The sequence below is a fragment of the Mobula birostris genome, chromosome 24 (genome assembly GCF_030028105.1).
Source record: "Mobula birostris isolate sMobBir1 chromosome 24, sMobBir1.hap1, whole genome shotgun sequence".
NCBI lineage: Eukaryota > Metazoa > Chordata > Chondrichthyes > Myliobatiformes > Myliobatidae > Mobula > Mobula birostris.
Window position 1 is genome coordinate 63,290,957 of NC_092393.1, and position 16,035 is coordinate 63,306,991.

The 16,035-nt window shown below is 43.1% G+C and overlaps 1 protein-coding gene across 1 annotated transcript in view; it reads left to right on the plus strand.

The window, feature by feature from the left end:
- The window catches only part of LOC140187267 (rab11 family-interacting protein 4-like), a 66,804-nt gene extending 52,458 nt beyond the window's left edge, over positions 1-14,346 (plus strand). The window contains exon 12 of the mRNA XM_072242401.1: positions 14,209-14,346. Coding sequence (XP_072098502.1) covers positions 14,209-14,346 — 138 coding nt within the window. The remainder of the gene's footprint in view (positions 1-14,208) is intronic.
- Positions 14,347-16,035: the final 1,689 nt, after the last annotated feature.

Below are 16,035 nucleotides of genomic sequence, written 5' to 3' on the forward strand. Positions count from 1 at the left end.
TAATCTTCATAGAAGTGGAGCTCTGATTCCATAAAGCTAAAAACTCTCTGTTTTCTTGCCTGTCATATTATTTGATCTTTAATTTTAAAGTGATGAAAGCAAACCAGAACAGATCTTGGTTTACTAGAGTCCTTCGATTTCGAGATCAACACCCTGTGTGCCCTTTCTATAGCAGGCGGCTTTGATAGGATGGTAGGAAATAAAGTGTGGAAAAGCTTACCAAAGTAAGCCGTTAGATCCGCATCTTCAGCTCCTTCCTGCAGCCCAACAATTCTTATATTCCTTTGTCGAGACCTAGTTTCCAGGTCTATAATCTTACTTTGACATCTTTCCAAACGAGTTGTAGCTTCAGACAGCTTTTGCTTAGTTATCTTCAATTCCTCTTCATGTGAATTAACTTGAGTTTCCAGGTCTTTAAATTTTCCCAGAAATGACTTCATTTCATTACTATTCTTTTCCAGTTGAATTGAATTCAGTGTCCGAACGATATCTTCAGCCCACGATGGCATTTCATCAGATCTTTCCTTTTGCACCTTTCCTTTCCCATTACTTTTATCACTAGGTTCAGGTAAATTCTTCCCACTTCTTGTAGACATAGACATATTGATCACCCTCAAGAATCAACAAGTAAAAATTTTAAATTCAAAGCTTAAACTAGGGGGAAAGAAAGAAAACTAAGAGCAGCAGAAAAATACTGCTATTCCATTAGCAGACAGGGGTGGTCCTCATCAGTTTTATATCTTCCTTTCCTTTTTACCTCTAACAAATGCCAGTCTATGTCAGGCCATATAAGCTACCATGGAGCTACAACCGGATAAACTACTGAAGGACTTATCCTTAGATCAAACACTCCACATTCTTCAGCAATATCATTCCCTACCCAACTAAAGTTATCCCTCTGAAACCTCCCATTTTCCCAGCACTCCTGCAACACTCCTTTTGTAGGGTGAGAATCATTGTGCCCCTGCAAATTAGCCCAGTAGTTTGCCATCAATTGCATCAATTGCATCCTTCTTAGTTCCAAAGGCATTACTCCCACTTCTACCTGTAGGGCTGATACTGGTGATGTTTTAAAAGCCCCACTGCACACTCTCAAAGCCTGAGCCTGAATCACATCCGGTTTCCTTATAAGAGACCCAGCTGCTGATCCATATGCTATATTCCCATAGTCCAACACAGATCTCACTAAAGCCACATACATTCTCTTCAATGCTGAACAACTTGCTCCCCATTCCCTACCAGTCAAACATCTCATTACATTTATTACTTTTTTACATTTTTCCTCAACTTTCCTGATATGGTCTGCCCATGTTAATTGTGAATTAAATATAACTCGCAGATATTTAAATGATCCAACCCTTTCTAGTTCAATCCCATACATCCTTAACTTCTTCCCTACCTCAATTCTTTTCCTGGTAAAAAATACAGTTTGAGTTTTTTCTACTGAAAATCTACATCCCCAGTCATAATCCCACTCCACCACTTCATCAATTGCTCCTTGTAGTTTCCTGATTATATGCTCCATGCTCCTGCCTCTTTTCCACAAGGCCCCATCATCCACAAACAGTGACCTACCTATATCCACTGGTACCTTTGTGAAGACATCATTGATCATAATGATGAAAAGTAACGGGCTAATCACACTACCTTGAGGTGTGCCATTTCCCACTATGTACTGTTTTGATCATTCTGATCCAATCCGAACTTGAATTTTTCTACCAAACAAAGAATCTTTAATCCAATTAAAAACTCTCCGACCAACCCCCATCTTGTGCAGTTTAATTCATAATCCTTCCTTCCACATCATATCATAGGCTTTTTCAATGTCAAAAAACACTGCAAATACTGTCTCTTTATTTACCTAGGCATTTGCCTTTCTTATTTCAGTCTCTAACCTTATTACTGAGTCCATGGAATTCCTTCCCTTTCTGAAGCCACTCTGATAACTTGCCAGCATTCCCCTCTTCTCAAGCTCATACGATAACCTTTCTGTTATCATCCTTTCCATTATCTTCCATATATTTGATGTTAATGCTATTGGTCTGTAGCTAGTGGGTTTTGACGGGTCCTTGCCAGGTTTCCTTATTGGAATTACTACTGCTTCTTTCCATGCACTTGGTAATCTTCCCTCCTCCCACACTTGTTATAAAAATGCAGGAACCTCAAGAGCACTCCTTCTTCTAGATTTTTTAGCATCGCGGAGCATATCAGATCTTTCCCTGGGGAGGTTGGTCTCGATCTCTTCATTGCTCTCACCATTTCTGCTAATGTAAATGGATCATCAATTATATCATCTGTTCCTTCCCTCTTGTTTAACACACTTGGGTGTTGACTCATTGTTCTTTCCCTTCTCCTCCCTTCTTCAGACAAATTTCTGAACTGTGTATCTGTACAAATGACTTGGCCATGATCTCAGCCTTATCCCTACTGGAGACTGCTGTTTCCTCCTCAGATATCATTACGGGATATTCCCATTCCCTTCTATCTCCCCTTATCCTCTTAATCATTCCCCATACCTCTCCACAGGTGTTGTTCTTCCTATCTTGTCGCAAAAACTCCTCCAACTTGCCCTCTTAGCTTGATGTACAGTTCTTCTCACCACTGACTGTGCTTTCTTATATTGAACCAAATGCTGTTATTATGGGTTCTTTTAACTAGCTTGAATGCTCTATTTCTGTTTTTTACAGCCTGACAACATTCCTCTGTCCACCATGGTACCAGTTTCCTATTCATCTTATTTTTACTCCTGGGTATAGATCCTTCTGCTGCCATGATAATTGCTGAAGTCACCTGACTTCATCTATATTTCCAGAAATATCAATCTTTGTCAATGCTTCTTCACTCAACTTCTGCAACTTACCCCAATCTGCTTTTCCAAACACCCACTTTGGGATTCCACCACCTGGTCTAACTTCAACTCTTTCACCCACTGAATATAAAACTGGGTAGTGATCGCTGCCTACTGTTGAAGCAGTCCAAACTCCCCAGTTACTAATGCCAGCCAAGGTATTAGACACTAACATAATATCTGACACTGACTTAGTTCCTGTTGTTATGTCTATCCTTGTGCCGCTACCATCATTCATACACATCAAATCCCTTTCTTCAATCAAATCTTCGATTACCTTTCCATTTGGATCTGTAATCAGATCCCTCCATATTGTGCTATGAGCATTGAAATCTACACACCACACTATTTTATGTCTGTTTTGTCCTTGTATCTTTAATAGGCTGTCCAAATCCAACCTTTTACATGGATTGTAGTAGTTAATTATAATCTCTCCCTCCCCTCTCTCCCACACTTCCACCATATGTATTCCTGATCATCTCCCTTTTCCAGTACCCTATATTGTATACCTTGCTTGATTGACATAGCACAACCTCCTCCTCTCCCAAGATTTCTATCTTTCCTTATCATTGTATACCCATATACCACAAAGTCTAAAGTTGGTTTCAACCAAGTTTCCTGAATACACACTACATCCGGTTTTCAACAATTTCTTTAATAAAGTGCTTGAATTTCTGGCAATTGGCCAGTAAGCTCCTTACATTCCATTGCAAAAGAATCACCATAATTAATATTAACCAACTCATGACACTTCCTGGCTTGACTGATTACTGAGGTTCTCCCTCACTTCCTCCCATGTCAGTCCTACTAACCCTAAATGGTTTACTGCTGCTGTGACCACCAGCTGAATTTTGTCACTTTTTGACTTTACCTCAGCCGTACTATTGATCACTCCTGCAATGAACGTTACTAGAGCCTTTTTGTCTACATAAATCCTGTCATTTGTTCTTTGTTGCATCTCTTGTATCCCTATTGCTCCCTGTTCATTAGGAGCATTATTCTGTTCTCTTAACATTCTTACAGCTTCTGCATAAGTGATCTTTCTTTTCACTTTTATTTAGAACCATAGAACCATAGAAACTACAGCACAGAAACAGGCCCTTTGGCCCTTCTTGGCTGTGCTGAACCATTTTCTGCCTAGTCCCACTGACCTGCACATGGACCATATCCCTCCATACACCTCCCATCCATGTATCTGTCCAATTTATTCTTAAATGTTAAAAAAGAACCCGCATTTACCACCTCGTCTGGCAGCTCATTCCATACTCCCACCACTCTCTGTGTGAAGAAGCCCCCCCAATGTTCCCTTTAAACTTTTCCCCCCTCACCCTTAACCCATGTCCTCTGGTTTTTTTCTCCCCTTGCCTCAGTGGAAAAAGCCTGCTTGCATTCACTCTATCTATACCCATCATAATTTTATATACCTCTATGAAATTTCCCCTCATTCTTCTATGCTCCAGGGAATAAAGTCCTAACCTATTCAAACTTTCTCTGTAACTGAGTTTCTCAAGTCCCGGCAACATCCTTGTAAACCTTCTCTGCACTCTTTCAACCTTATTTATATCCTTCCTGTAATTTGGTGACCAAAACTGAACACAATACTCCAGATTCGGCCTCACCAATGCCTTATACAACCTCATCATAACATTCCAGCTCTTATACTCAATACTTGGATTAATAAAGGCCAATGTACCAAAAGCTCTCTTTATGACCCTATCTACCTGTGACGACACTTTTAGGGAATTTTGTATCTGTATTCCCAGATCCCTCTGTTCCACTGCACTCCTCAGTGCCTTACCATTAACCCTGTATGTTCTACATTGGTTTGTCCTTCCGACGTGCAATACCTCACACTTGTCAGTATTAAACTCCATCTGCCATTTTTCAGCCTATTTTTCCAGATGGTCCAAGTCCCTCTGCAGGCTCTGAAAACCTTCCTCACTGTCTACTACACCTCCAATCTTTGTATCATCAGCAAACTTGCTGATCCAATTTACCACATTATCATCCAGATCATTGATATAGATGACAAATAACAATGGACCCAGCACTGATCCCTGTGGCACACCACTAGTCACAGGCCTCCACTCAGAGAAGCAATTCTCTACCACCACTCTCTGGCTTCTTCCATCGAGCCAATGTCTAATCCAATTTACCACCTCTCCATGTATACCTAGCGACTGAATTTTCCTAACTAACCTCCCATGCGGGACCTTGTCAAAGGTCTTACTGAAGTCCATGTAGACAATATCCACTGCCTTCCCTTCATCCACTTTCCTGGTAACCTCCTCGAAAAACTCCAACAGATTGGTCAAACATGACCTTCCATGCACAAAGCCATGTTGACTCTCCCTAATAAGCCCCTGTCTATCCAAATGCTTGTAGATTCTGTCTCTTAGAACTCCCTCCAATAACTTACCTACTACTGACGTTAAACTCACTGGCCTATAATTTCCCGGATTACTTTTCGATCCTTTTTTAAACAACGGAACAACATGAGCCACTCTTCAATCCTCCGGCACTTCACCCGTAGACAGCGACATTTTAAATATTTCTGCTAGGGCCCCCGCAATTTCAACACTAGTCTCCTTCAAGGTCCGAGGGAACACTCTGTCAGGTCCCGGGGATTTATCCACTTTAATTTTCCCCAAGACAGCAAGCACCTCCTCCTTTTCAATCTGTACAGTTTCCATGGTCTCACTACTTGATTCCCTCAATTCCATAGATTTCATGCCAGCTTCCTTAGTAAATACAGACGCAAAAAACCTATTTAAGATCTCCCCCATTTCCTTTGGTTCCGCACAAAGCTGACCACTCTGATCTTCAAGAGGACCAATTTTATCCCTTACAATCCTTTTGCTCTTAATATACTTGTAAAAGCTCTTTGGATTATCCTTCACTTTGACTGCCAAGGCAACCTCATGTCTTCTTTTAGCCCTCCTGATTTCTTTCTTAAGTGTTTTCTTGCACTTCTTATACTCCTCAAGCACCTGATTTACCCCCTGTTTCCTATACATTTCATACATTCCCTCTTCTTCTTTATCAGAGTTGCAATATCCCTTGAGAACCAAGGTTCCTTATTCCTATTCAATTTGCCTTTAATCCTGACAGGAACATACAAACTCTGCACTCTCAAAATTTCCCCTTTGAAGGCTTCCCACCTACCGATCACACCTTTGCCAGAGAACAACCTGTCCCAATCCACGCTTTTTAGATCCTTTCTCATTTCTTCAAATTTGGCCTTCTTCCAGTTCAGAACCTCAACCCTAGGACCAGATCTATCCTTGTCCATGATCAAATTGAAACTAATGGTGTTATGATCACTGGATCCAAAGTGCTCCCCTACACAGACTTCTGTCACTTGCCCTAATTCGTTACCTAACAGGAGATCCAATATTGCATCCCCTCTAGTTGGTCCCTCTATATATTGATTTAGAAAACTTTCCTGAACACATTTTACAAACTATAAACCATCTAGACCCCTAACAGTATGGGAGTCCCAATCAATGTATGGAAAATTAAAATCCCCTACCACCACAACTTTATGTTTCCTGCAGTTGCCTGCTATCTCTCTGCAGATTTGCTCTTCCAAGTCTCGTTGACTATTGGGTGGTCTGTAATACAATCCCAATAATGTGGCCATACCTTTCCTGTTTCTCAGCTCCACCCATAAGGACTCAGTAGACAAGCCCTCTAATCTGTCCTGCCTGACCACTGCTGTAATATTTTCCCTAACAAGCAATGCTACTCCCCCACCTTTCATTCCTCTGCCTCGATCACATCTGAAACATCGGAACCCTGGAATATTAAGCTGCCAGTCCTGCCCCTCCTGTAGCCAAGTTTCACTAATTGCTACAACATCATAATTCCACGTGTCAATCCACGCCCTCAACTCATCCGCCTTCCCCGCAATACTCCTAGCATTGAAATATATACACCTCAGAAGATTTTTACTACCACTCACAACCTTTCTATCAGCGATTTGCTTAAACTTTCAACATCATTTATTTTCACCCCAGCCACACTGTCAGCTCTGGCACTCTGGTTCCCATCCCCCTGCAAATCTAGTTTAAAGCCTCCCCAATAGCACTAACAAACCTCCCTGAAAGGATATTGGTCCCCCTGTGGTTCAAGTGTAACCTGTCTCTCTTGTACAGGTCCCACCTGCCCCAGAAGAGGTCCCAATGATCCTGAAATCTGAAACCCTGCCCCCTACACCAGTTCCTCAGCCACTTGTTCCTCCTCCAGAGCATCCTATTCCTACCCTCACTGGCACCTAGCACAGGTAGCAATTCTGAGATTACCACCCTTGAGGTCCTGCTTTTCAACTTCCTACCAAGCTGTCTATACTCACTGTCCAGGACCTCTTCACTCTTCCTTGCTATGTCATTTTGTACCGAATTTCTTGAATTTTATTCTCCTGTCTTGTAACTTCACACCCACTATATGCCACATTATGAGCTCCTCCAGAATTGCAGCATTTTGGTTGAACTCCTGTTCCGCACTTTCCATATTCATGATCACCCCCACATCTAGCACATCTCCTCTGCCTTTTACAGTTTTTAGCTATGTGTCCAAACCTTTGACAATTATAGCATCTCAATGGCTTTGGCACATACACCCTTACTGGGTAACTCGTGAAACCCAGGAACATCTTCCTTGGCATTCTTTCTTCTTCAAATTCAATCAATACTGTTTCACTTTCCTTTTTCACTCCCTCCTTTGTTGTTTTCAGTCTTAGAACATTCATTGCTTTTCCTCCTTCGATATTACTCTTTAACTCCAAATTTATACTCATTGTTACCCCCGTGATCACTCCTTTACAACCACCATTTCGTGCTCCCACCCTCCCTGTGTATTCCACCTTGCATTTTCCTATCTCTTTTACCTTGAGTGCTTTCTCAAGTTGTTCCTCATTCGCACATCTTACCAATAAGTTGCCATCATTAAGGACTTTTGCAAATACTATTTCCCCTATCTTATTTGCCAGAGTTGCCGTGAGCACAAGCAGGTTAATTTTCTTCATGTTTCCTTGAGCCTTCTCATTAAACATAGTCATAGTCATACTTTATTGATCTCGGGGGAAATTGGTTTTAGTTACAGTTGCACCATAAATAATAAGTAGTAATAGAACCATAAATAGTTAAATAGTAATATGTAAATTATGCCAGTAAATTATGAAATAAGTCCAGGACCAGCCTACTCGTTCAGGGTGTCTGACCCTCCAAGGGAGGAGTTGTAAAGTTTGATGGCCACAGGCAGGAATGACTTCCTATGACGCTCTGTACTACATCTCAGTGGAATGAGTCTCTAGCCAAATGTACTCCTGTGCCCAACCAGTACATTATGTAGTGGATGGGAGACATTGACCAAGATGGTATGCAACTTAGACAGCATCCTCTTTTCAGACCGCACCGTGAGAGAGTCCTGTTCCATCCCCACAACATCACTAGCCTTACGAATGAGTTTGTTGATTCTTTTGGTGTCTGCTACCTTCGGCCTGCTGCCCCAGCACACAACAGCAAACATGATAGCACTGGCCACCACAGACTCGTAGAACATCCTCAGCATTGTCCGGCAGATGTTAAAGGACCTCAGTCTCCTCAGGAAATAGCGACGGCTCTGACCCTTCTTGTAGACAGCCTCAGTGTTCTTTGACCAGTCCAGTTTATTGTCAATTCGTATCCCCAGGTATTTGTAATCCTCCACCATGTCCACCCTGACCCCCTGGATGGAAACAGGGGTCACCGGTGCCTTAGCTCTCCTCAGGTCTACCACCAGCTCCTTAGTCTTTTTCACATTAAGCTGCAGATAATTCTGCTCACACCATGTGACAAAGTTTCCTACCGTAGCCCTGTACTCAGCCTCATCTCCCTTGCTGATGCATCCAACTATGGCAGAGTCATCAGAAAACTTCTGAAGATGACAAGACTCTGTGCAGTAGTTGAAGTCCGAGGTGTAAATGTTGAAGAGAAAGGGAGACAAGACAGTCCCCTGTGGAGCCCCAGTGCTGCTGATCACTCCGTCGGACACACAGTGTTGCAAGCACACGTACTGTGGTCTGCCAGTCAGGTAATCAAGAATCCATGACACCAGGGAAGCATCCACCTGCATCGTTGTCAGCTTCTCCCCCAGCAGAGCAGGGCAGATGGTGTTGAACGCACTGGAGAAGTCAAAAAACATGACCTTCACAGTGCTCGCTGGCTTGTCCAGGTGGGCGTAGACATGGTTCAGCAGGTAGACGATGGCATCCTCAACTCCTAGTCGGGGCTGGTCGGCAAACTGGAGGGGATCTAAGTGTGGCCTGACCATAGGCCGGAGCAGCTCCAGAACAAGTCTCTCCAGGGTCTTCATGATGTGGGAGGTCAATGCCACCGGTCTGTAGCTATTGAGGCCGCTGGGGCGCGGCATCTTCGGCACAGGGACAAGGCAGGACGTCTTCCACAGCACAGGAACCCTCCGGAGCCTCAGGCTCAGGTTGAATACATGGTGAAGTACTCCACATAGCTGAGGGGCACAGGCTTTGAGCACCCTGGTACTGACACCATCCAGTCCTGCAGCCTTGCTTGGGTTGAGACGTTTCAGCTGTCTTCTCACCTGTTCAGCTGTGGAGCCCACCGTGGTGGTTTCGTGTGGGGAAGGGGTATAGTCATGAGAGCAGGCAATAAACCTAATTATGACAACACCTTCTTTCTGAACTTGTTCATCTTCCTCACTTTCAGAGCTCTCTCCACTGTCATTTCTTATTCTTTTATTCCCTTTGTCTCGGTTTTCATTAATCCATCCCCTCACTATCTCCTCATTCCCTTTATTTCTCCCTTCACAATAATCCGTTTCTCCCCAGCTGCCAACCTCTGATCCCGAATCCTTATCCTGCTCCTCCACTCTCTTTCCCTCACCCCCCACCCCCTTGTCCGCCATTACTGGACCCACACAACCCCCTCCCAGCAATTCCCGCGCCTTCCCCACTGTCTTTCCCTCAACGAGTTCCGCAACCACATTCATGCATGCACCCACTCAAGACCTCCTTCCTCCCCGATTTCCCAGCCAACCCCACAGTTGGAATTTCCAGATATAGGTGTATTTTTACTACAATCAATTGAAACACAGGTGATCTCCATTTAACTAATTATGTGACTTGTAAAACCAATTGCCTGCACCAGTGATGATATGGTGTGTCATATTAAAGGAGGTTATTACCTATGCAATTAATTATCTTGTGTTTTATATTTGCAATTAATTTAGATCACTTTATAGAGATCTGTCTTCACTTTGACACAAAAGAGTCTTTTTCTGTTGATCAGTGTCAAAAAAGTCAAATTAAATCCAATGTTGTAAAACAATAAGACATGAAAACTTCCAAGCGGGTGAATACTTTTTATAGGCACTGTACATCCCAAAGAAAAAGAAGTATTCTAAAGGAAAGATGACAAAACCGTGGCTAACAAAGCCAACATAAAAGTCAAGGAAGGCATATAATAGAGCAAAAATTAGTGGGAAGTTAAGAGGACTGGGAAGCTTTTAAAAACCAACAGAAGGCAACTAAAAATGTACTTAAGAAGGTCAAGGTGGAATACGAAAGTAAGCTAGCCAATAATATTAAAGGGAATTGCAAAAGTTTCTTCAGATACAGAAAGGGTAAAAAAGAGGTGAGAGTGGACATCAGACTGCTGGAAAATGGTGCTGGAGAGGTAGTAATAGGGGACAATGAAATTGCAGAAAAACTGAATAAGTATCTTGGATCAATCTTCACTGTGGAAGACACTAGCAGTATGGTGGAAGTTCCAGGTGTCAGGGGTCATGAAGTGTGTGAAGTTATCATAAGCAGAGAGATGGTTCTTGGGAAACTGAAAGGTCTGAAAGTAGATAAGTCACCTGGATGTGTATACCCCAGACGGTGTACACCCCAGAGTTCTGAAAGAGGTGGCTGAAGAGATCGTGTAGACATTAGTAATGATCTTTCAAGAATCACTGGAGTTTGGAACGGTTCCGGAAGACTAGAAAATTGCATATGTCACTCCATTCTTCAAGAAGGGAGAGAGGCAGAAGAAAGGAAAGTATAGGCCAGTTGGTTATTGGAAAAGAACAGTAGCAGAGATGACAGCGAACAAGTCTGAAGGTAGCTAAATAACATAACAACATAAGAAATAGGAGCAGGAGTAGGCTATCTGGATCGTCGAGCCTGCTCCACCATTAGATAAGATCATGGCTGATCTGACATGGACTCATTTCCACCGACCTGCCTTTCATAGAAACATAGAAACATAGAAAATAGGTGCAGGAGTAGGCCATTTGGCCCTTCGAGCCTGCACCGCCATTCAGTATGATCATGGCTGATCATCCAACTCAGAACCCTGTACCAGCCTTCCCCCCATACCCCCTGATCCCTTTAGCCACAAGGGCCATATCTAACTCCCTCTTAAATATAGCCAATGAACTGGCCTCAACTGTTTCCTGTGGCAGAGAATTCCACAGATTCACCACTCTCTGTGTGAAGAAGTTTTTCCTAATCTCGGTCCTAAAAGGCTTCTCCTTTATCCTCAAGCTGTGACCCCTCATTCTGGACTTCCCCAACATCGGGAACAATCTTCCTGCGTCTAGCCTGTCCAATCCCTTTAGGATTTTATACGTTTCAATAAGATCCCCCCTCAATCTTCTAAATTCCAGAGAGTATAAGCCTAGTTCATCCAGTCTTTCATCATATGAAAGTCCTGCCATCCCAGGAATCAATCTGGTGAACCTTCTTTGTACTCCCTCTATGGCAAGGATGTCTTTCCTCAGATTAGGGGACCAAAACTGCACACAATACTCCAGGTGTGGTCTCACCAAGGCCTTGTACAACTGCAGTAGTACCTCCCTGCTCCTGTACTCGAATCCTCTTGCTATAAATGCCAGTATACCATTTGCTTTTTTCACCGCCTGCTGTACCTGCATGCCCACTTTCAATGACTGGTGTAAATGACACCCAAGTCTCTTTGCACCTCCCCTTTTCCTAATCGGCCACCATTCAGATAATCTGTTTTCCTGTTTTTGCCACCAAAGTGGATAACCTCACATTTATCCACATTAAATTCCCCCTCATAACCTTTAATTTCCCTACTATGCAAAAATCTATCCACCTTTCTCTTAAACATATTTACTGAGGCAGCATCCACTGCTTCATTAGGCAGAGAATTCCCAAATTCACCACTCTCTGGGAAAAGCAGTTCCTCCTCATCTCCGTCCTAAATCTACTCCCCCAAATCTTGAGACTATGTCCCCTAGTGCTAGTCTCACCTACCAGTGGAAACAACTTTCCTGCCTCTATCTTATCTATCCCTTTCGTATCAGATGGTGTACACCCCAGGTTCTGAAAAAGGTAGATGAAGAGAGGCATTAGTACTGATCTTTCAAGAATCACTGGACTGTATAATGGTTCCAGAAGACTGGAAAATTGTAAATGTCACTACACTCTTCAAGAAGGGAGAGAGGCGGAAGAAAGGAAACTATGGACCAGTTAGTCTGACCTCAGTGGTTGGGAAATTGTTAGAATTGTTTGTTAAGGATGTGATTTTGGAGGTACTTTCAGGCACATTATAAAATAGGCCATAGTCTGCATGGTTTCCTCAAGGAAAAATATTGCCTGACAAATCTTTTGACATTCTTTGAAGAAATAACAAGCAGGATAGACAATGGAGAATTGGTTGATGTTGTGAACTTGGACTTTCAGAAAGCCCTTGATGAGGTGCCGCACACATGAGGCTGCTTAACAAATTAAGAGCCCATGGTATTACAGGAAAGATTCTAGCATGGATAAAGCGATAGCTGACTGGCAGGACACAAAGAGTGGGAATAAAGGGAGCCTCTCTGGTGGCTGCGGTGTTAATGGCTTTGTTGCAAAGTTTGAAGATGACATGAAGATACTTGGAGGGGCAGATAGTTTTGAGAGGCTACAGAAAGACAGATTAGAAGAATGGGGCATAGAAATGGCAGATGGGATACCGTGTCAGGAAGTGTTCAATGCACTTTGGTGGGAGACCGAAAGGGTTGACTGTTATCTAAATAGAGAGAAAATACAAAAAAAAAATTGCAAAGGGAGTTGGGAATCCTTGTGCAGGATTCCTAAAGGTTAATTTGCAGGTTGAGTCTGTGGTGAGAAAGACAAATGTGATATTAGTATTCATTTCAAGAGGACTAGGATACAAAAGCAAGGATGTAATGTTGAGACTTTATAAGGCACTGGTGAGGCCTCATTTGAGTATTGTGAGCAGGTTTGGGCCAGTTATCTTAGAAAGGATGTGCTGAAACTGGAGAGAGTTCAAATGAGGTTCACGAAAATGATACCAGGATTAAACGGTTTATCATATGAAGCACATTTGATGGCTCTGGGCCTGTATTCACAAGATTTCAGAAGAATCAGCAATGACCTCATTGAAACCTATTGAATGGTGTAAGGCCTCGATAGAGTGGATGTGGAGACGATGCTTCCTATGGTGCAAGAGTCTAGGACCAGAGGACACAGCCTCAGAATAGAGAGGCCTTTTCAGAACAGAGCATGAGGAGGAATTTCTTCAGCCAGAGAGTGGTAAATCTGTGGAATTCTTTGCCACGAGAAACATGCGGCAGGGAATTCAGAGGATTACCGACTACGTCTACCCTGCGTGTCAGTGACCAGGATGCTTCACTTTCTGAGAGGCTGAATGCCTTCTACACCCAATTTAATGTGCAGAACAAAATGCTGGCGAGGAAGGCAGCCCTCACCTCAGGAGAGCAGACACTCTGTCCAGCTGAAGCTGAGGTGAGGAAGGCCCTGGATGAGTAACCTCACGCAAAACTGCAGGGTCTGATAATATGCCAGGTAGAGTTCTGAAAAGGGAGGCTGACAGGGAGGCTAATGGACATATTTAACATATCTCTGGAACAATCCAGAAAATCTCTCAGTTTTCAAGGTGGCAACCATCATTCCAGCAACAAAGAAGGCGACAGTAACCTGTCTAAATGTCTTATCATGTCTGATGGTATTAACCAACCATTATGAAATACTTTGAGCAGCTCATCACGGAGCACATTAAAGCTTTTCTCCCAGCTACACTGGACCCTTTCTAGTTCACCTACAGCTCCATTCGATCTACTCCGTCCTCCACTCTCACCTGTCCCATCTTGGAAATGGGGTCTCGTGTGCCACACTGCTGTTTATAGATTTCAGTTCGGCATTCAACACTACCATACCCCAGCGACTGATGGGGAAACTGTCCGCGCTGGGCCTCAACACCTCCCTCTGTAATTGGATATGGGACTTGTTAACAGTCAGTCTGTGTGAGCAGCAGTGTCTCTCGTCCCATTACACTGAGCACTGGCGCTGTGTGCTCGCCCCACTGCAGACATACGACTGTGTCGCAGAATCCAGCTTACACCGTGGTATCAAGTTTGTGGATGACACAACTGTGGTCGGCCTTATCAAGAATGATGACGAGTCAGAGTATCGAGAGGAAGTAGAGCGGGCTGGTGGATTGGTGTGAGAAGAACAACCTGAGCCTGAATGTGGAGAAGACAAAGGAAATCATTGTGGACTTAAGAAGGTGCAGATGAACCGTCCTCCTCTGTGAATACATGACTCCTCCATGTGACTGGTTAATCTGTTCTGTACCTTACAATATATAATATTAATGCACTTTAGTTTGCTATTAATGTGTGATTCCTCTGTAGATTTTATCCTTACTTTTATAAGCTTATCATGCGTTATGTGTACCACTATGCTTTACACCCGGGTTCGGAGAAACATTCTCTCATCTCTATATACATTATATGGTTATATACGTTATATACATGTATGTAGTTAAGTGACAATAAACTTAACTGTGAAGACCAAGATTTTATGAATATTTAAGGCAGAGTGTTTGATAGATTCTTGATTGATCAGGATATGGAGAGAAGGCAGAGATTGGGGCTGAGAGGGAACAATAGATCAGTCATGATAAAATAGCAGACAGACTTAATGGGCCAAATGGCCTAATTCTGCTCCTATATTTTATGGCCTTATGGCTGAAGTGACTTGTTCGAGCTGGAGGTCTGTAATTAGTGGTGTTCCATAGGGATCTGTGCTGGGATCTCTGCTGTTTGTGATGTCTATAAATGACCTGGATGAAAACGTAGATGGGTCGGTTAGTAAGTTTGCGGATGATACCAAGATTGGAGGAGTTGTGGATAGTGTGGAACACTGGCAAAGAACACAGCACGATGTCAATCAGTTGTAGATATGGGCAGAGAAGATGGCAGATGGAGTTTAACCCAGATAAATGTGAGGTGTTGCACCTTGGTAGGGCAAATGCAGGGTAACAGTACACTGTTAAGGGCAAGATCTTTAACTGTGTTGCTGAGCAGAGAGACCTTGGGGATCCAAGTTCATAGCTCCTTGAAAATGGCTACACAGGTTGATAAAGGTGGTTAAGGAAGCTTATGAAATGCCTTGCTTTTATTAATGAAGAGATCAAAAGTCAAGAGATTATGTTGCAACTTTAAAAGACTCTGGTTTGGCCACATTCTGGAGTATTGCGTAACAGTTCTGGTCACCCTACTATAAGAAGGATGTCGAGACTTTGGAGACAGTGCAGAAAAGGTTTGCCAGGACACCGCCTGATTTAGAGGGCACCGTCACTGTCAGGAGAGGCTGGATAAACTTGGGTTGTTTTCTCTGCAGTGTCGGAGTCTGAGGGGAGATCTGATAGAGATTATGAGAGGCATAGGTTAGAGTGGACAGAGAGTATCTGATTCCCAGGGTTGAAATGCCTAATACCAGAGGGCATGCATTGAAGGTGAGAGGGGTATGTTCAAAAGGGGGATGTGAGGGACAAATTTTTTACTCAGAGAGTTGTGGATGCCTGGAATACGCTGCCTGGTGTGGTGATAGAAATAAATATATTGAAGGCTTTTAAGAGACGTTTGGAGAGGGCACATGAATGTAAGGAAGATGGAGGGATATGGACATGGTGTAGGTAGGAGGGAATAGTACTTGTGTGTTTTTGATTTGCTTTTTAGCTGGATTGGCACTACACTGTGGACGAGTGGGGCTGTTCCAGCACTGTACAGTACTATGTTCTATGTCCTATAATACTTGGCAGATCATAGTGCAGTTGTCCATTACTCCAGTGGTGAGGCCACACTTTGGAATAATTTGTACAGTTTTGGTCACCCTGCAGTAGAAATATGTT